Here is a 21,004-nt window from a genome sequence, read left to right as displayed (position 1 = left end):
CCTGCACTCGCGTACGCACACGCCTCGCTTTAGCTGAGCGCACGGCATTCCTGGAGCTACACAGCGTCCGCAGAGGATGAGGCAACGTATACTGCTTCGGGGTTCGGGACTCCGGCGGCAACACTAAAGAATGCGACAGCGCGAATAGCTCGCAGGAAGACAAAATTTTTCAGGCAAGTGTGGCGCGATTCCCCGAGACGTCGTCGCACGCTGTGGAACATTACGAGCGCTCGGGGCCCAGGTACGAAACACGAATGCACAGACGAAGAAAGTGGGCCAGCAGAGCTATTCGGGGCATGTCTCCGCACACACGCCATCGGTTTGCGCAGCGGCGAATGGTCCTTTTCTTTCGCTTCGGTGGCGAAGTTTTCCTACATTCCGACACGCGATCCCCAGCCGTAACTCCTCTCTGCCCCCCCCCCCTATCTCCACCCACCCCCCTAAAAAAAAAAAAAAGGCTTTATAGTTTCACACTTACGTTGCAACATGAACAACAACGACATAAACAAAAGCTAGAGAGCGCACCGCCTACGTGACACGCAAGCGCCGCCGCACGCACTGTGCTTGAGCGCAGAGGTAAACCGAATAAATGGAAACACGCTCGCAACGAGCAACTCGTCCCCTTCCATCATGGCCACTGCCACGACACTGCTTTTTATGTGTTTACCAACTTGCGCGCGACAGCTCGTTTGTGGCAACCGTGCGCGACCTCGGACGAGAGATACGTTTGTGAAACGCCTACGGTATAGGCGCTGTATACCTTGCGTTTATGTTTGCGGCAAGGCGCTGTGTCTCGAGTCGCTGCCGTAAGTTAACAGACAAGAAGGTCGTTGCGACAGCCGTCGCTTCGCCGGTCCGGGTAACCGGTCTCCGCAGCGCCTCATTTCTGTCAACCGCGCAGTGTCCAGGCAACAATGGCGCCGGTTAGCCGTCGGGATAAAATGGGGATTATTATTCGTGGTTTATTGCTACATCGTCCGTCACTCCGAGTGGCGGACACACCATGATGACCCAGCTGCTGTTTGATGGCCAATAACGAAGGGCGGCAAAATGTAGAGTCAAGCAAAAAAGCTTACGGACCACGGGTCTCAGAAAACATTCAATTTACGAGCAGCCCGTAACAGTAGTCAGTAAAATCGCACATCACAATGTTGTTCGCGTATACTGGCAGAGGCCGTAAATGCGAATACAACGCTGCGTTGTGAGGCTGCGCAGATAGACAGCTTCTTTCTCAGATTTCGTGTTCCGTAAAATTTCGCGGACGACTGTACATCGAGTGCTGGGACTGCCGAGGAACTCGTATGTTGGGTGTGCGTTAAGAGAGAAGCGAAACCGTGCCTTCGCTGAAACGCAACTAAAGTTGTCCTTCGCAGCAGCTCGTGTTCAACGCATTCGGACATCAGCCGGGTTCGGTTGCCGTTGACCTTTCCTCGTTAACAAAGAAAGGGCCTGCGCCCCGTTTCTTTTTCAACTTGGAAACGGCAGACTTTGTATCCGCACAGCCAAATGAAACGTAGCCATATTCTGCGCATTTATCGATACTACGTCCGTGCGAGCATTGGAAATTTCGAATACGAGTCGAGCAGTCTTCGCTACTGCATTCAATTCGCGAGTTCAATACTCGATATAGTCGAATATTCGTGTCTGTTGGCACAGCAGGTATAACAGCAGAGAGAGATCAATGCCCACGGGGATTGTTCCGAATTATTCTGCTGTAAGTAAGAAAAAGCCGCGATTTTTCTTCCTTTGCTTGCGCACATACCACCAGTTTATGAGCCAGCGCACGGGGCAGGTAACTTACGCTCAATAATCTATATTCTTTACACACACACACACACGAAAACGTTTATTTCTCAGGAAGCCTAGATAAGAATTTGTTATCTCGCTTTAGGTTCGTGTTCGTTTGTGTTCTCGCAAACGTGCATGCCAGTATGCGCTGCTCCTTTGTGTCCCGTCCATTTGCGCCGCACAAACCGAGTTTTCAAGAAGTGTGCCAACTAGGCCGTGAACCAACTCGGTTAAGCACGCTCTCTAAATATTTGAATAACTTGCAAGACAATGTGCGGTGTTGTACTCTCACACCTTCTTGCACTTGCACTGACTCTCTTCTTGCACTCTCACTCTCACTCTCGTTGTACTCTCACACGTTCTTGCATTTGGCCCCCATCGAAATGTGACCTCGTGCTCAGCAGCGCAACAACATAGCCACTAACCCACCGCGCCACGTGAAGCAACAGTGAAGCATTGGCTGCAGGACTGCTAACTGGCACGATCCGCATAGCCTGATTTTGAATGAGCTGCAATGGGGACAACTGTGTGGGGTCAGTGTTACGCGATGTACAGATACAGTAATTCAATTGACTGAATAATTACGCAATAAACTGATAGCAGGGTTTTTAATATCAAAGTATGACCTAGCCTTTAATATAATTCTTAAGCCGCATTCCGACTTCTTCAATAATGAGTTTATATGCGTAGTAAATTTTAGATGCCTAATTTTACTAGCAGGAAGGTAGTATTGTCAGAATTGAATGTTATGTTACTACCAATATGGAAAGATGGAGTTCCAGAAAGGTACCTATTGTGCGAGGAAAAGATAAAGTTAGACTTGTTAGTGTTAATACTTAGTCCATTACTACGGCACCTGCTCAATACATTGGCGGCGTCTTTGTTAATTTTGCATAACAGTAAGTCTATACATGTACCTTCACTTAGTATGATAGCGTTGTCAGCATAGAGTATACAATTAGATGAGCTTCAACATAAGGGAATGTTATTGATATAGATTGAGAGGACCAAGAATAGAGCCTCGCGGCACACCAATATTAGTTATTTGAGGCTGTGCGCAAGTACCAGATTTGTATACAGATTGTTCTCGATCATGTAAGTGCGGAACAAGCTTAAAGCTGGACCCAGTTCCAATCGATTCTAACTTCCGAAACAATATGCAGTGAACAATGGAATAGAATGGCTTTGAAAGGACAATGAATAACGCAGCAACAAAACTACCAGCATCTATTGCAGATTTGATGTCGTCTGTTAAAAATAGTATTGCGAGCACAGTAGAAATGCCTGGCGGAAAAACAAATTGACGTGGACCAAGAGTGTTAAATTCGTCAAATAGTTATAGTCAAACGAGTAACAATAACTTTTTCAAGAAATTTGCTGAAGAAAGAAAGCATGACGATGAGACGATGGTTCGAGCTGAGGCATTTGTCACATTGCGTAAAAACAGCAATTAGCGCTGCTTTTTTTTTTTTAATGCTGCCGGGACGATGCTTGTTTCAGTTATTATGTTGATGCGTGAAAACGTGTCGTAGATTAAATGGGCGACTAATTTCACGTAAATGGAGCGAAAGCCCTCCTATCCAGCAATAGTGTCTTTCATGTTATTTATTTATTTATTATTTTATTTATTTCAGAATACTGCCGGCTTCCATTTGGAAGCCCAGGCAGGAGTGGTACAAACATCACGTGATTTCAAACTTTTTCCTCAAGGGGATAAAAAAAAATAAATAAATAAAGTAAAAAAAAAACAGCCTAATAGGCAAAGTAAACACATGCAAATACACAAAGGAAATACGATGATGCCGTCACATTGCTGCCAATAGGAAAGGCGTAATAAATGAGTCATCAGAATACGTAACAAGCAAGGGTACAGTGAATGCATGACATTACAAGCACGTCTGTACTGCAGATAAGAAGGAATCTGGAGTGGCTGAGTTGACCACGCTTTGCGGAAGAGTGTTCCATTCGCGAATTGTCTTGGGCAGGAAGGAATAAACATATGCGTTTGTTCTAGCACGCGGCAACAATACTGTTTGATTGTGCTTACCTCTGGTCAGTCGCGATTTGTTAAATTGCATGTAGTTGTCAAATCTCATTTTAGTGTGGTTGTTAACTATGTTATACATTGCTTGTAGACGGTGCATTTTGTGACGAGTTTCTAGTGTCTGGAGCGCAGATCGCAACCTTAAAGAGGTGACTGAAATGCGCCAATTGTAAGCATTGTAGATAAATCTAAAAGCTTTTTTTTGTACTCTTTCGATAATGTCTACACCAGCCTTTGTGTGAGGGTCCCAGACTATATCGGCATACTCGAGTGTTGGCCTAATAATTGCCTTATATGCGGTTAATTTGGTAGCACTAGTGCAGTTTTTTAAACGGTGCTTTAATAACCATAACTTTTTCATTGCTGCCGCAGAAACATACCTAACGTGAGCGGTATAGCTCATCTTGGAATCAATTGTAATTCCAAGATATGTTAATTCCTCTACCTGTTTAATGTCCATATTATTTACCGTGTAAGTGCAAATTAGCGGATTTTTTTTACGTGTAATAACCATGTGCGCGCATTTCGAGATGTTTAGGGTCATATGCCACTGGATACACCAGTCGTGTATTGCTATTAGATAGTCAGTTAAGCTAGATTGGTCATCCACATATTGTATGCTCGAGTAAACAATACAATCGTCCGCAAAAAAGCGGCACCGCACGGAAAATTTGCAAGCCAGGTCATTTAGGTAGATAAGAAAAAGAAGTGGCCCTAAAACCGAGCCCTGTGGAACGCCCGAAAGTACAGAGGCGAGCGATGAATTCGAAGCACCTATGCTGACAAATTGTTTTCGATGCGTCAAGTACGAATCAAGCCAACGCAAAATTTGTTCGTTGCGTATGATGCTGTTTAGCTGTATCATCATTTTTTTGTGTGAAACCCGATCGAAGGCTTTCTCGAAGTCTAAAAAAAGAATGTCTACCTGCCCACCTTGATCCAAGATTGCCAGTATTTCGTTGGTCATATGAAGTAACTGCGTAGTGGTAGAAAAGCCACGCCTGAATCCATGCTGACTCTCACTAAAGAAGTCATTATTTTCTAAAAAGGAACTTAAATGCTTAGAAATAAAGTGTTCCATAACTTTAGAAGCGGTGCAGAGTAGGGAGATAGGTCTGTAATTTTCTACATTAAGCTTGTCTCCCTTTTTGTGGACTGGGACTACTTTGGCGACTTTCCAGTCGTTAGGCAGATCCCCTTCGTTTAAACTTACGTTAAATATTATGAACAGGTATTTCGCGGACCATTCAGCGTACCGATTAAGAAAAGCGTTAGGTATGTCGTCAGGACCTGCAGATTTTTTTGGATCTAAGTTTAGCAGTGACGAAAATATGCCTTCCTCAGATATGACAAGATCTGAAAGCTTGAGACCAACGCCACGAGTATCATCTTTCTGGGTGGGTTCACGTAAAAATACTGACGAAAAAAACGTGTTAAAAGCTTCCGCAAGGCGCTGAGTGTCGGTAACTTCGACATCATTCAGTTTTATCTTGTCTACGAGACTGTTCCGCTTCGATATATGCATCCAAAACTTCCTTGGGTTGTTTTTTAAAAAGTTGTGCATTCTGACATTAAAGAAATGGTATTTACTTAATTTTAATTCGGATCTAAGATCTGCTCGGAGGGACGCCAGAACAGAGTGGCTTGACCGATAGCATGATAAACGTTTTAATCGACGCTTTAAGTGCAGGATATTACGAGTAATCCACGGGTTTTTTCGGTTGACCTTCTTCCGCTTTTTAGGAACGTACTTTTTGATGCATTCGTGCACGGCGCTCTTAAAGTGCAGCCACATCTCATTGACGCCTAGGAAACCTTGTCTTTGTTTTTGGGAAAAGGTGTCAAAATCTTGTTCTAAGTAGTCGAGAATGCTTTCGTCTTCGGCGTTAATGAAATCTAAGAATTCTTTCATAGGTCCGCGCGATCGTGCTAACGCAAAGTTACATTTTAAGAGAATAATCTTGTGATCGGATATTCCGGGTAAAACTTCCACGGAAGGGCCCTTTTCAAGAATGGCTTGAGAAACAAAAGCAAGGTCAAGTGTGGTGCTGGAACTGGAAGTGACACGTGTCGGTATCTGCACAAGCTGTGTGAGATTAAAGCAGTACGCAGTTTCAAGCATCATTTCAGACTGTAAGCAAGGCGGTAGTGAGCTCAGTTGTTCCCAGTTTATTGTGGGCAGATTGAAATCGCCGCACGTTATAATCTTGTTGTAGCGTTTGGTGTTTATTTGAAGAAATTCACTCTGGATGACAATGTGCATTTCTTCGGGTGAGAGAGAATAAAGAAAGGTGTGAAGTCAACGAGGTCACGAGGAATCGACAGGTTTAAAATAGTCGGCTTCGTGTAGCGAAAATGAACTATTGAATACATTTCTAATGCCATATTGGCTATCGTAGGCGCGATCTCGTGAATAAATCTTGGCTATGAGGGTATTAGACGTACTCCTGCAGGAAAAGCATTGATCACATTGCACTGCTATTTCAGATTGTTGCCTGCGCTTTTAATCTTGTTCTCGCAATAAGTATCTTTAGTATCCTTGTGAAGTCTCCCTAATATGTTAGAATATGTCTTATAGCCATTAGGTAAATCAATGCGGAATGGCTGTGTCTTCGTATTTTTTATAAAGATTTCCTATCTTTTGCAGACAGTTCAATAGGCTAGTGGTTATCCACGTGTTGTATGAAGTCGAAAACTTATGCCTACTGCAACTAATTTAGTGCTTGTAGTGAGGTCGTTAGTTATAATGCTCGAGAACTTCTGATAAGCAAGTTTCGGATTTAATGCTGCTGTTACTGGTGTCCAGCCTGTGCAGCTGATTACATCTATGAATAATGAGTTCTATAGGTTGCTGTTAAACGGCTGTTTTTAGTTTCAGACAGAATACTTAATTGAGTGAACACAGGATAGTGGTCAGTTATAGACCTTGTCATCGGGCGAGGAGGATAGGGCGCGCGGAGAGCCTTTCCTCCTCTCTGGCTTGGGCGATCCGGCGCGGCGCTGCTTGAAAGTATTGCTGCCGCGTGCTGCGGAACGATTTCGAGATGTTTTAGATCGTACTTTGTGAAATTTACGCCATGTCCGTATATATAAGGTCGTCAGGGCAGCCTTTCGGTGCATGGATAACTACAATAGGCGGAAATATCTCTTGGGGGAGCAAAAGTGTGACGCGCTTAATCAGCCGCGGTGTACGCACATTATCAGTCGCGGTGTGTGTATGTGTCGTGAACTATTTTGCTTATATCGCTTTTAATGCAACAAAGAAAACCGGTCTCTCCGTATTAGCAGCATGAAATGGTAAATCTGCTCACTATCTGATCGCTTGGCGTAGGGAGTAAAACAAAGCATAAGAGTGCATGCTCGTGCACGGCCAACCTAAGGCAACCACGATACATCTAAGCGGCAGGCGCTATCAAATATTTGTGATGCACCAGTACCGTTCATATGCCTATACGCTAGCCTTCCTGCACGAGGCCTATGGTGCTGCTCAAGACAGCGATCACTGCGGTTGGTGAACCAGCACGATACATATGTAGTCTGTGCGCTTCGGCATTGCCTTTTTGGACTGTATACAGCCACAATATATGAGCGATTCCATAAAAAGAATGTGATGGCTATTTTTGAGGACAAAATTTCCGTAATACGTGTGAGTGCGTCGCAGAGAACCGAACGAACACAACCGAAAAAAGAAATTCGGTTATCATCCTCTTTCTCAAAAAAGCAAGAAAAAACGGGCTCACGCCGCAATACGACCTCGCATAGTCACGCCGCACAACGCTTATGAATATATAACCGCTGATGCCGTATGCTTGGACCATGCGGTATATAGAACAAAGATATCTCTAATCCAGCACCTACCACTGCTTACGACGCTCGCGCAGTTCGTAAACATTACCTTTGCTGGAGAAGCTTAATTCAGACTGTAAGTTATGCTACTATTACTTGCCAAAACTATTTTATTCAGGGGCGGAAACCTCATCCATCAAACCAAGTAGTCACGCAATGTAACCTGCAGCGAACAGTTTGAACGCTTGTCAAAGTATAACATCACAGCTCGATCCTATCTTAGCAGAACGGTACCCACGGTGTTACGATCGTCGAGTATATTTCATGGCTCCTAAACCGCAGCTTAGAAATAGAGGATAATACTGCAATAAGGTCACATTATAGACTGGAACATTCAGAAATACACAATCGATCTCCGAGGCTGATCGTAGGCTCAAATATGCGCGCACACATTGTGCTGCGTGTTCCGTCCACCTCAACGCCAGCAGAAATTTCGGCCATGACGCCTTAAACCCCTTCAGCACGTCTCACAGAACCGTTTACCACGTAGAAGACGCACGTCGTACTAAACAGACCGCACGACGGCGAAAACAAACGCCAGAACCTACCGCCTTGCGTATACCAGCCATGCAAAAGACCGCTTTCACCCAAGCCAGTATGGCGCTGCTCATAGGCGGCGCCACTGCGTTCACAATATGGTGGCGCCTACGAAAAAGTGGTCTATAGGTGCTTCAATAACACCAGCATTAGGAGGAGTAATAGTATTAGATCATCTGTGGTCAATAATAGTACCTTATGCGTCTGAAGTTCAACGCATTGGAACAATTAACAGGTATATTCATAACCATATACGTTGATGCCTGTAACATAATCATTGACAGACGTGGTGGACTGTCATAAAAGATTAGTCTTTATGTCTCCTAATATAAAGACCACGTTTACAGCGAAGTTGTATGTAGCTACCCTCCGGCGGTGGTCGATGTCCGTCCATCGACGCGTGAAAATGTTCTGCAGTTTCCCGCGAATGCTCTGTGGCTCTCAATTTAATATGGGTATCTTGGAAAAAATCACGCTGAAATATGCCGCTAAGACGACTCTATCATTACGCCGAGATCCATTTAGTAGTCATAATTAGTTAGTTCACAGTCAAGTTGTGAACGTTACAGAATTCCCGTCTTCTGTCAATACATGGGCTTCTACGGGAGGGACACGTACAGCCGCATGCTTGTCCGCTAGAATAAAAATCTAGTCCTTCTACGTTTCATTCAGCTAATGAACTAGGAAGTATGCCACATAGGAAATTACAAACAGACGTGTTTTGTTTCGTGCACTCCGTTGACTCGATGCATATCGTCGCTCGCGTCGAGGCTCGGTTTAACGGCCACCTGCGTCCTATACACACTGCTACCACCAGTGGGCGTTGTGTGCTGTGGTTACGTCATAGTCACCTAGGCGACCTTATCGGCAGTTTCCACGGAGCTCTGGTATGGGCCTGACACGCTTTGTGCGTAATACCTACATATGCATAGATGCGTCGATGGAGGTAACACACGACACAGCTTTGCTGCTCGTCCTTCACAGAGTGGAAGGGCTGATTAATTTTCTTGTTCTAATGATAGCTAATGAAATGTTTCGCCCAAAGCCAAACAAACCATTAAGAGAAGGTGAGCGTGACCTATAAATGTAAGCCGCAGCTAAGTTATATTTATCTTGGGAAATTCATGATTCATGCAGTTCAATCGAAACGGATTCACATTTAAAAACGTTAAGCGCCAAGTCAAGCCTACCGTGATACTGGAAGTTGGAAGAAATTAAAGCTGCGCCACCATGATTGCTTTGGTTGCGGTGACAATACTCTGAGTAATACGAAGGAAAGCGATACAGATTCTTGCCGCTTGCGCATGGCCATGTTTCACTCGATCACACAAATAACGGAGACATAATAACGAATAAATGATAACAGACTATAGTAATATTACGAATGTTTTCACGCAGGCTGAAACACCTGGTGTGATGTAGCAATAGCAACGTTTCTTTACATTTCGCGTGAAAACCAACCCGCGAACACGCGGTAAAACGGTTGGTCACACTGCAAGATGCTTTCGTTGAACTTTCATTTTCACTGAAGACAATAGTGAGGTTCCAAATATGCCAAATTCATATCTCGGTAAAACTTAATACGTTGTTGAGTTTCCAGTATATGTGCATGAATTTGCATGCGTTCTCATGAGTTAACAGAAACCACGCATTAAACGTTTGTCCATTACTACGACTAACAATTTGAAGCACTGGAGTAGTCGAGAACAATGGACGAAATCACGGCACGAGCCAGGCACGTGCCCAGAGGGGGGGGGGGGGGCCACCCCCTGACCCCACGCCACCACACACATTCCCCAAGGGCTGCCAAATCACGCTTGATACTTGACAGCTACTCGGCGGTCAACATTTTGCTGCCTCTTTCACTGCTTTCGGATGGTGATAGTTATCGCCTTCTCCTGGGGTGTGAAGGCCAGTTTTCTGATCGATTTGGTGCCCGCGCGATTAATTAGAGAGGCGTTGAGTTGTCACCATCTATTGCAGAGGTAAAGCGCATCGATGCTCCTTCGTTAGTTGAACCTTCTTTGTTTAGACTCATCCAGGGACCAGGAAAGGGATTCAGTTCGCATTAAGCTGGTCTTTATGCTCTTGGAAGAAGTTGCGCCCGGAGAAAGCGCCAGCTGCGTTTAACTTTTCCTCATTACTTCCTCGAGTGATGGCTCACCGCGGCGCTGGCCGATCCTCGGAACCTGTGATATGGTTTAGATAAGGTGGAAATTAAATTAATGCGAATCAGCGCCCGTCATCAGACCTTCCAATAACCGTTAAACCCATAAGCAACATGACGGTCACCCGTTACCTCGTCTGGCTTTTCCCTAATTGTATAGCCCTTTTCGTGCAAATTAAATTAAATTATGGGGTTTTACGTGCCAAAACCACTTTCTGATTATGAGGCAGGCCGTAGTGGAGGACTCCGGAAATTTCGACCACCTGGGGTTCTTTAACGTGCACCTAAATCTAAGTACACGGGTGTTTTCGCATTTCGCCCCCATCGAAGTGCGGCCGCCATGGCCGGGATTCGACCCCGCGATCTCGTGTCGTGCAAATTGGCAACTGGAAACAAGAGTCGCAAGGAGTTCAGAAATTACGCGATCAGCTAATGGGGAGAGCCGAGGCAAGAGCCAAACAGGAAGGAAAAGCGAAAATTAAGAAACTTAACCGTAAAAGAACTGTGATTGCTCCAACAAATATATATTTCTCTAAAATTCTTCCAGACTTATTTCAAAAAACGCTACTAGGAATCTTTATTTTAGACTTTCGCTCGTTTACTTGTTTTTGGCAGTGTTTTCCCTGCGTTTCTTTCCTGCGCGAGTGCATTTGATGTGGTTCCTTGTTTGTCCAGCAAATGAGAGGTGCATCTCGCAGGCGTACCTGTCAGATATACCTTATTTCATTTCTCTTTTGCCGATTTACGCGTCTTTATGGCGAACGGTAGGCATTATTCACGTTTGTACTAGTAAAGATACCCGCCTTATTTTCATGGAAAGGTTGCCTTGAGCTGCTGAGTGGGTCATAAGGAACGGGGTGCAGTGGAGGGTCCCGGATTGATTTTCTTTTAACGCTCGCGGTTCCTTAACGTCCACCTCAACGCGCGAAGTTACATTTTCGTTGCATTTCACCCCCACCGAAATGGGGCCTCCGCGGCCGGTAATCGAACCCGCGACTTCGCACTCGGCGAACAGCAGAACTCCGTCCACGGAGCTACCGCGACGGGCAAGCCCTACACCCTCGACGCGCGCCTCCCACAAATAAGAATCTCTCTCTCTCTACCAGCCGGGCGTGCATGCACCTACACCTTCTTCGAGCCGCCGGGCGAACCTTCCGTGGAGAACAGAACGAAAAGCAACGCCACGCGGCAGTGTGCACTTGACACGGCTCGGCGCCGAACGCCCCCCCCTACTCCCCGACGCTAAAGGGCCACTCGCCAATCAACGATTCCAGCCGACCTCCCACACGGTATCGTCGTCACGCGGCCGCGGAGAAAGTGCGGCACGCGCCCAGCCTCCTCTGGCGCGTCTTTTTTCCTCGTGTTGTGCAGCGTTCAAGGCCGGAGCCGCCGCGGAGCGTATCAAACGCGCGGCGCGCTTCGCGAGGCCGCGATGCCGAGGCGGGCGCGCAGGTCGGTCGTTGCGCGCAGTGCAGCGACTCGGGACTGCGCTTTCGTGCGTTCTGGTCGTGGCTTAAAAGTGCGGCGAATTACAACGAATGTCACCCAAAATAACCCAAAAAGAACTGCGTGGAAGCATATATACATATATGTGAAAGAAAGCAGCACCTCCAATAGTAGTGAACTCTGCTTGTGAACACTCCTTGCGGCACCTTTATACTTATTAGCTTGGATGGCCAATTTCCAGTACGTCGTTATCTCTTATCTTTTTACTTTCATTATTGTCTGTATATAATATATATATAGAGGGAGCTTTGTTTCTAGCGGCACCAAATTTTTAAATTTAGAAAAATGTACATCACGCTGACGTCATGTTTACCATTCGATTCTACGCATTCCAAGCCTCTAGACACAAGGCAATTGCCGCACTTACCAGCGTAATGATCGAAATTACGGTAATTAACTTCCTAATTAACAATAGCTGCCTAGACAGAATTAGTACTCCGGGGCCCATCCTCGACACTAAACTTATCCCAACCATCAAATTTTGAATAGCGGAGTTCATATGAGAGTTACGCGAACAATTAGTTCCCCTTGGCAGGCTACTTGCAACCGAAACTGGCTGCAACCCGTCTTTCGTCACGTCTCCGAGTCCAGTCCGACTCTGCGAGCAGCTTGCGTTATCTCCTTGCTACAAAACGCCCTGTATGTACGTAGGTGTGTGTTTTGCCTTTCGCTTGCTTTCAACGCAACATACCTGTTGCAACTGTAGCACTTCAAGGTAAGCAGTGACAGGCGGATGAAGAAAACAAGCTTTCAAGACGGAACTCACGGCAGCCCTGCCTTGGCAAATCGTGTTGGTTTCCACATACCGCAGCAAAACGAAGCAACTTACTCCCACGATTCGAGCCCACTTGCCATCGTAGCTGAAAGCTTCCATTTGCTGCTCAGCGAATACAGCTACATCGCAACAAATGCAGCGGTGCCGTGTGACGAAAGAACAACATTGCATAAGCGGTTTCGCCGAGTTCCTTCATCCCCACCTCCGCCCCTACTGCGTGTTATCTGTAGACTTTTCTCCGATCGCCGTGCATATCTACGTGTATGTTATACCTGTAATCATCGGACGTACAAGAGAACAGAGAGAGCCGGATAATTTTCTGTAAAATTCATTAGGGTTAACTGGCTTGCCCTCAAGCACGGCGGCGTGTTGTTGACAGATTACTTCTTCAGCGAGGTGTAGAAACGGCCGTCACGACGCCTCTCTCCGTGATGCCGCCTCCCTTCGTCGCGAAGGCAATGCGTCAGGCTTGTCGGTGGAACAACGGTGATGGCAGGTGTGCACGAGGAAAAGTGCCACACAAATCTAACTAAGGATGCCGCACCTCTTGTGGCACATATCCACTGTGGAGAATGGAACAAGATGGACACGCTCAGTGGCACACGGCTGCAGAAGTAGCCATGCCGAATCGGGGACGGTAGGCGAATAAGGCTTCGCTTTAATATTCGACAAATAACCAGGCGACAGCGGCGTGCAAGATGCCGTTGAAGCAAAGTTCGTTCGATCAGCTCGTAAACATCTGCGCTCGAAGGCGTGACTCATCTGCCACCCCGGAACACAACTTCAGCCAGTGTGGCCGCAGAAGAACGATAACTCAAGCTATCTCTTCCAGATCCTAAGCCTCTGGGTGATTTCTAAAGTTGATTTAGCATCGTCCATCTGGCCGCTGCTCCGGCTTTGTTTAACGCTAAAGCAATACCATACACTATCCCACAGCTCTAGTTCTGCATTGGGAAGATTTCGGCCAAGCCATCAGCGTCTGCTTTCAAGACCATAAATAGCTTGTGTCATTTCCTGTGTTTCTTTTTTCAGCGATGTCATGTTAGAAATCAACTGTCCTTATCGCTTGTGTGGTCCCACTAAAGAAGACGCGACTTTCGTGCTGTCTTGGCGTTGCGTTATTTATTCTTTGCTTACGCAGTTTCTCGACTTGCTGGTACCATAAGATGGCGGCTACGATGGCAACAATGCAAGATATCTATGACTGATTCGGTGCCGTAAGTTCCAGAGAAATGGAATTGAAGGGATCTTTTCTGCCTACGCCTTCAGTGTATGCACATGCCGAACACATTTTCTCTCAGGGTCTTTCTTGCTAACCGTAGACCGAAGCGTACATGTTAAATGCAACAGGCTAATCTGCGCCTGTCGCTTTAATAACATTTCGGCTGCAAGCGCTGGCTAAACCTATGCGAATGTAGCGCACAATGATGCAAGAAGGTGCCATCGCTACCAGCCACAAATCGTCTGCTGCAAAGCCGGGCGTTTCCACACTTGCCAGGGGGTAATATGAGCACTTGCTCTACACTCGAGTGTTCCCTTTGCACAAAAGTGCACATATCTCGAAATTATTTCTGTCTCATGTGGTTTTTTTTGTTTGTTTTTACATCTGGACATGCCCCGAACAGCAGCCGACTTCAAGGCCATAAGTGCGCCTTGCCGCCATATCAAAGATAAGTTGCGTGTTAACGCTTGAAGATACGCAACCGAACCACGCTCTGACATATATCTAGAGCCAGAAATTCGTTTGAAAGAAGATCAAGTGCTCGCTTAAACTGAAAGCAAATTAAAACCTTGCCGTTAGTGCGACAAACGAGTCCCTCGAATTCTTCAGGCTAAGGAAGCACGTTCTGGTGTCTTAATATAGTCAAGTTTCATTCGTCTTACTATAAGTGTGGAATCATTTAGGCGGTACCGTCCGATAATTTCGTTTCGGCTATACTGGCATCGCAAGAGCCTTCTGGAAACTGCAGCCACTCGCCGCCTCAATAGTGCAAGCAAGTTTAGAAAAGGCGGAAAACTCGGCGTGAGTCACGCGCACGTACCGGTAATAAGGACGGCCTTTCCCTTGGGGTCCACGTGCTTTCCTCCGATCAGCGCGTAGAGTTCTTCGGTGATCCGGCGCCCGACCACCGACAGCAACCACAGCGCGCCGGCCGTCTGGGCCAGCGTCCAGAGCCCCGGCGCGATCAGCCAGGAGACCAGCGCCAGCGACGCGCACACCGACGGATACACCAGGCCCAGCATCGCGGCGTTTAACCCTGAGCGCTCAGTCACGGAATACACCTGTTGCTGCACTTGGCTGCACCCGAGTGGACGCTCGCCGATTCCGATGCACTACGCGTGTATGAGGCACCTGCGTGGCCCCCTCTGCACGTCTATTGCTGTTGTGGGGGGGGACTCCCCCTTCGCAACTCTCTCGCCGGCTATCGCCGAGGGACCGACCGGTCGCTCCACCCGGAAGAAAAGAATGGGGGGCGGGAGGGGGGTTTCCGTTCCTGGCCGCCGCCGATGCAGCGGCCGTTGCCGTCCGTGGCTGCTGCGCCTTCCTCCTCTTCGCCGCCGTGCCGACCGGCTAGGTCATGGAGACGGGAGCTATCACGCAGCACAGGCTGGGTAATCTGAACTCTGCCTGCTGCTCGGTCCGGCTAACGCTCAGCGACGCGGCTCGCGCGGAAGGGGAGAGAGAGAGGAGAAGGGGGAAAGCGCGGTTACCCTTCCTAGCCGTGCGCAAGAAAGGGTGAATGTCCAGACTGTTCGACGGCGCGGCGGCGTCCGTCTGGGGCACGAACGGGGCGGCGCGAGGACTTTCGTTACGACGAGTCAAATGCGGACGAGCAGCAACGCGTGGCAGCGGGGGAACAAAAGTCGGGTTTCGCGGCCACGCCATGAAACGCCAGCACCTCCGAACTACACTCTTAGGCAAAGTTACACCCTTTGAGGTGTATCTCTGCCACACAACGATAATCGTCGTCTGCATTGCTTGCGTTTCCGTTCTTGAAAACGCCGTGCGCGCTACTTTCCTGTCGGGAATGCTATGTCATGTTGATAACGCGCATGCCGTTCGTTATTGGGAAGTACTGGGCTCGCAGCGTTAAAGAAAAGAAATGCGGAGAGGACAGATGACGATTATCGTTGTGTGGCAACAGGGTGTAATTTTGCTTAAGAGTGTACAGAGGCGCCTCTACCTAGAGGCAAGTTTAAGCCTATTTGTTTGTAGCGCTTTTAAGCGAAATATAAGCCTTACAGCTCGCGCGTTATATTTTTGATCGCTGACGTGTAATATAATTTAGGCGATGCCTGCGGAAGCCAGACGTGAACTTTCGTTTAGGTCGTGAGCGGCTCAAGGCAATAAAGACAGCAGTCTGGATTGACCAAACGTTGCGACCGTGATGACGCCGGCGATATGCTTTATCGCTGTAGTTCCATTTTGCGGAAGGTTTTCGCACCGGAGCTTGGCGAAAACTTGCACAGTGCCCTTCGCTCAGCTTTGGGCAGGCGTCAGACGCATTCATAGTGCGTATTGCCGCGCGTGGTGGTGCGACACCTTCGTACGACGACATCGCGAACGTTTCTTCAACGCTGTCTGCGAGGTCACGGCACCATACACTTCTTCGATGTTCCCTCAAAGCACAGGTACAGTGCTCAGCGATTGAAACGCGGTACTAGCAGCGCATAGCTGACGGCACCTTTCTTTCGCTCCACCGGTTGGCCTCTGGGTACACGAGGTTGATGTATTCTTATATCACACGAGAGCGAGTGTGACTGAATTTTTCAGCCATCGGCCAGCGCTCAGTGGCTGCGTGGAAAACACCACGCCGCTATGCGGTCCGAGTACTGCGTTCCAGTTGCTGAGCACTGTACGTAGTGATGCGCGCACCTGTATGTAGATATTAGTCCCGAGAGCGAACTACAAGGGCGCTGCGAGCGCCGCTCGCGTAACGTCAGGGCACCGACTCGCGCCTGTCGTCTGCTACAGTTCGGGTACAGTGACTTATAGTTCGGGCGGTGTCCGGGTGCTTTCTGCGGTGCTTTGGTTTGTTCGCCGTCGTTCTCCCTGCTTGTATACTTATGGCGATCGTCTCCAATATATTTTTACGACGTCTTCATTCGCGAAAATTTATTTAAAGAGCTCATTTCTTAGACGACAATGCAGCTCTCAAAGGCAACGCTACAGTGCCACCTGAAGGAGCGCGCATCAGCCCACTGCGGCTTTTTCATGCGCGGATCCACAACCGCAAAAGCGTAGTACATAAGAATCCAGTTATGACAACACACCAGTTGCGGTGCAACAAGTATGTCACAAACGACTTCTGCACTACAACTTCTACAACAGTTACGTTGATATACACGACTTCCCAGCAGTATACACCACTTCTACAACAGTTACTTTGATTTTAATCCATTAAAACAGATTTGCTCACGACGAGTGATTCATGGTATAATATCGAATTTTAGCATTTCTTCAGGAAAACGCTCGGCAGTAACATGAGGACATAACTAACACTGCAGTTTAGATTCTACAAGCACTACTTGCTTCTTTATCTGCATCTCAAAATCAGGCAATTCCTCACGTGTTTATTTTAAGTGGCGGTAATTTGAAGTAAAGCTAATGAAGGCTTACAGCTATTTTCAGAATAAGAAAAGGAATGTACCAATATATTCCATTTTCTGCGCTACATGTTCAACTCGATCACTTGAGAAACTTACTGGTGCTTGTTGCTTGAGGAATATACATGACATATACATCTGTTTGGCGAACTGACACAGGCTGCTCGGCCCAAATTTTTTAGTGAGATATGCCTTTTGGACCGTATGGTTGCAGCCAGAAAGAAGCCGTAGCGTCAATCATGCGTAGCATGGGACATATTGAAAATATCATAACTCCCCGGTGGAGGGTCAAAAATCAAGTGAAACATGCAAGGCTTGTGGTGTTTTCTCTATGAAGGTTTACGAGGTTCTCTTTTATGTACCGACGAAGCGAATAGTTCTCCGTTTATAAAATTAAACAACGTTGGACCGAGACACAGTGAGGCAGAAGGTGCTTGAATTTTCCTTTTCTAGGCAATCTAAGCTGCGCTGCAGTACCTCGAGAATACTTTAGGCATTCCAACTGGCGATGTAAAAAAATGCTTTATGGTTTCAATTCGCAGCTGTAGTGAACTGATGGGTTTCGCGAACAATGGGTGCGTGCCATACCGACAGTCGGGTGCTACCGTTGCGTGAGGGATGTGCCATACTGTCGATAAAGGCTACTGAGGGCCACCATTTGATTGCAATTGATTGGCTCTTGGTCTTAACCACGAAACTTTTCTCTCAAGTGATTGATATACTATGGTATTTGTGAATTAACGATGTAAATACTCTACATGACGCGCCGTCGTGTTAGCAGCCATTAGCAATTCGTTTCTTGGAGGCCTGTTTCAGAGAGGGTTTGTGAAAGTAGCAGCAAGCTTTTTCATAAGAAACAGTCAAGTATGACCATTTAATAATGCGTAAAAGAAAAAGGTAGGCGCGCATTAATGCGCGCCTACCTTTTTTTTACGCATCAATAGATGACCATACTTGATTAGAACGACTCACCAGAGTAATAAGAATCACGATGACAGCTTCGCTGGGCATTGTCTTTCTAACACGGACAACATGTTGACGCCAATTACCAAGATTTTTCTTCCATGTAAAATGCAATGTCTCTCATAGCTAAATACTAAGGGAGTGTTAAGTGTTTAGCGAAGCATCATACGCAACTTCGCGTGTTGAATTCGCACACATTCTTTTTACGCAAAATTTATGGACAGACACAGCGCATATATGCATTGTAAAACCAGTAGACCCCTTCAACGCTACATAGCTTGCGATATCCAAGCCGTAAATTTTCTCGACTCACGCGCTTTTGGAGAAGAAACTGATTCAGGCATGGCGGCAGAAGGAGGCCGACATGCCCTTCAACAAGGACGCCACGAGCGGCACATGCCCCAAGAATACACGGAGGGAACGAGTGCGCGCGGCAGCCAAGCGAGCGGCGTCCTGGCCGTGACGTCACTCGCGAGAGGGCATCACTCCAAATTCTCGCCGCTAATAGGGAATTTATTACGAGCGACAGATACGCTCTGCTTTAGGCGACTTACCAGCACGCTACCAAAGAAGCTGTGCTGGAAACCGCAGAGAAGATATGTACGGATCTGTGAGTGGCAAGATAATGCTGCGGCCCACAGCGGCGTAGCGCGAGAAACATAATGGAACGCGAACGAAAGAGCCAGCAGCATGTGAGCATCGCGAGTACGACGAGAGCCAGAAAAAAAAGGAAGCGCCGTCATGTTCGATTTATTGCGCATTGTCGTCATCTGGCCCGATACGTTTCCGCGCAATATTAGTTCAGAGTTTACGAAGGCAGATTCTTAATGAAACCCGAAAATAACATTAAAAAATGAACTCTTTACTAAGTACTGGTAAATGAATCGAATAGCTAGAAGGAAACAATGAAACCAAACGTTCAATAAACATATTAAGCGCTTCCCTTTGAACCCAAGAGACACTAACTACACCAAAACATTGAATCACACTCAATGCAGTTCCGCGTAAAGAGAAGCAATCTCGTTTTGGTAAAGAACGGTTCTTAAGAATATCGTGTCACTCCCAGAGAACGGCTAACGTCTTTTAGATGTGTAGAAAACTGATGCGGAGTGCTGGGCATGGTGCTGTTTGTGGTTGTTGCAATGCCCATTCAACCAAGCTGGCGTCAAAGCTCATTGACCGCAGGAATCTTAGTGACGGGAGTAAGGCCTTCTGCGCGCATATTCCTTGGGAGCACTGACCTAAAGCTTTTGGTTATGACAGTGGACGAGTGCACAATGGTACCATCACACTGCACAACACCTGCCTCTCGGCACTATAGCGCGGGCAGACAGAGAGAGATAATGTGTGCGACCGTCTCCTCACAGCTGCATGTGTCACACGTGGGGCTATTGGCCATGCCAGAAAGAAAGTCATAAGAGTTGGTAAATGCAACGTTTAGTCATAGACACTACAAGCATGGCCTGTTGACGTCGTGGCAGCCCCGGCGGTAGATTCTTCCGTATGTCCGGAGACAACGAACGCAAACGACACATGGTGAAAACGTTCGGGTTCCACAGGGGCAAAGTACATTTACGCGACATGAATCGCAGCCCGGTTCGCGAGAGCCAAATCAAGACACATTGACCACTTTCATGCGCAGATCGGGAGACTTCGTCGGCGTGTCCATTCCAGCTGACATTGCAATGACCTGGAAGCCAGCGAAATATTATGTTGTGGCTCTTGTCATGGCTGCGATGGTATATCTGTCCAATTTCTGGGGCCAGTCGTTCATTGGGTCCGTGGCGCATCCGGCTTTGCATGCATTGAAAGGCTGCCTTGGAGTCACTAAAAACTGTCCATTGCAGCAATCTAAATCACCCAGTGACCCAAGTTGATTTCAAAAAAAGTTCACTGAAGAGCCGCACATAACCAGTATCACACACCCAAATTGGTTTCAAAGAGGTGTGGGGCCACACCAACCCTATACCACATTACGTGGGAGTGCACACTACACAACATAGAACACCCAGACACGAACATAACGAGGGAGCAATGGGAGGCACTGCTGTCCAGCTCGGCCCTCGACGACCAGCTCAAGCTGATTAAGAGAGCTGAGAAGATGGCAAGAGCCAGCGGAGCCCTGGACTAAGGGCCCCGACCATTAGCGGTTTTTCTGATTATTCTTTTAATAAAGTTTATCAATCAATCAATCAAAGAGCTCCTTGGATACTGGCACAGACCCAGGGGCACTTAGCCTTCGGCATATACCAATGGTAATGGCCCACATTACACAGTGACCCAAGCGGGCGTCAAAGAGATTCATTGAAGAGCGGCACATATTCAGCGACCCACCAGGCGCACACCCATGGTAACGGCCCACGTTTTCAAGACTTCACATACCTTCGGGATCGGCCCACATATTTGAGGTGCACTATCTTGAGCACCAACCCATGGAAAGCGCCACATAATAGACAAATAGTCGTTACAGGAAACTGGGTTTAATCACCTCGTCCTAGAAAGCAAAAAGGCGGGTGCACTACGATCCGTGACGCCCCGCTACCTTGCCCGTCTGCCATAGAATCGAATGGGGTGCTCCCAAGTAAGGCGCGGTGATTTTGACGACACCGCTTTCGTCACGCCGTGCTTGGCAATGGAAATCCCGGTCCAGGTAGCATGACGTCATAAAGCAGAGCGCCCAGGCTGCATCTGGGAGGGGACGATTCAAATCGCCAAGAATGCTTCCCATTAAAAATCGTCTCCGTTGGCTCTATGACTGTCCTGCGCTGAG

General features: G+C 47.3%; 1 protein-coding gene across 2 annotated transcripts in view; it reads right to left on the bottom strand.

Annotated features, from left to right (window-relative positions):
- LOC142590561 (short-chain dehydrogenase/reductase family 9C member 7-like) overlaps positions 1-15,480 on the bottom strand; it is a 47,936-nt gene extending 32,456 nt beyond the window's left edge. The window contains exon 1 of one of the 2 annotated variants that reach the window (XM_075702809.1): positions 14,706-15,480. In XM_075702809.1, coding sequence (XP_075558924.1) covers positions 14,706-14,907 — 202 coding nt within the window. In that variant the 5' untranslated portion in view covers positions 14,908-15,480. The remainder of the gene's footprint in view (positions 1-14,705) is intronic. The other variant, XM_075702810.1, reaches the window with a different exon arrangement.
- Between the last annotated feature and the right edge of the window lie 5,524 nt (positions 15,481-21,004).

Source organism: Dermacentor variabilis, chromosome 8 (genome assembly GCF_050947875.1).
Source record: "Dermacentor variabilis isolate Ectoservices chromosome 8, ASM5094787v1, whole genome shotgun sequence".
Lineage (NCBI taxonomy): Eukaryota > Metazoa > Arthropoda > Arachnida > Ixodida > Ixodidae > Dermacentor > Dermacentor variabilis.
The sequence above is the reverse complement of the archived record's forward strand: the minus strand, read 5'-3'. Positions and strand labels throughout refer to the sequence as shown.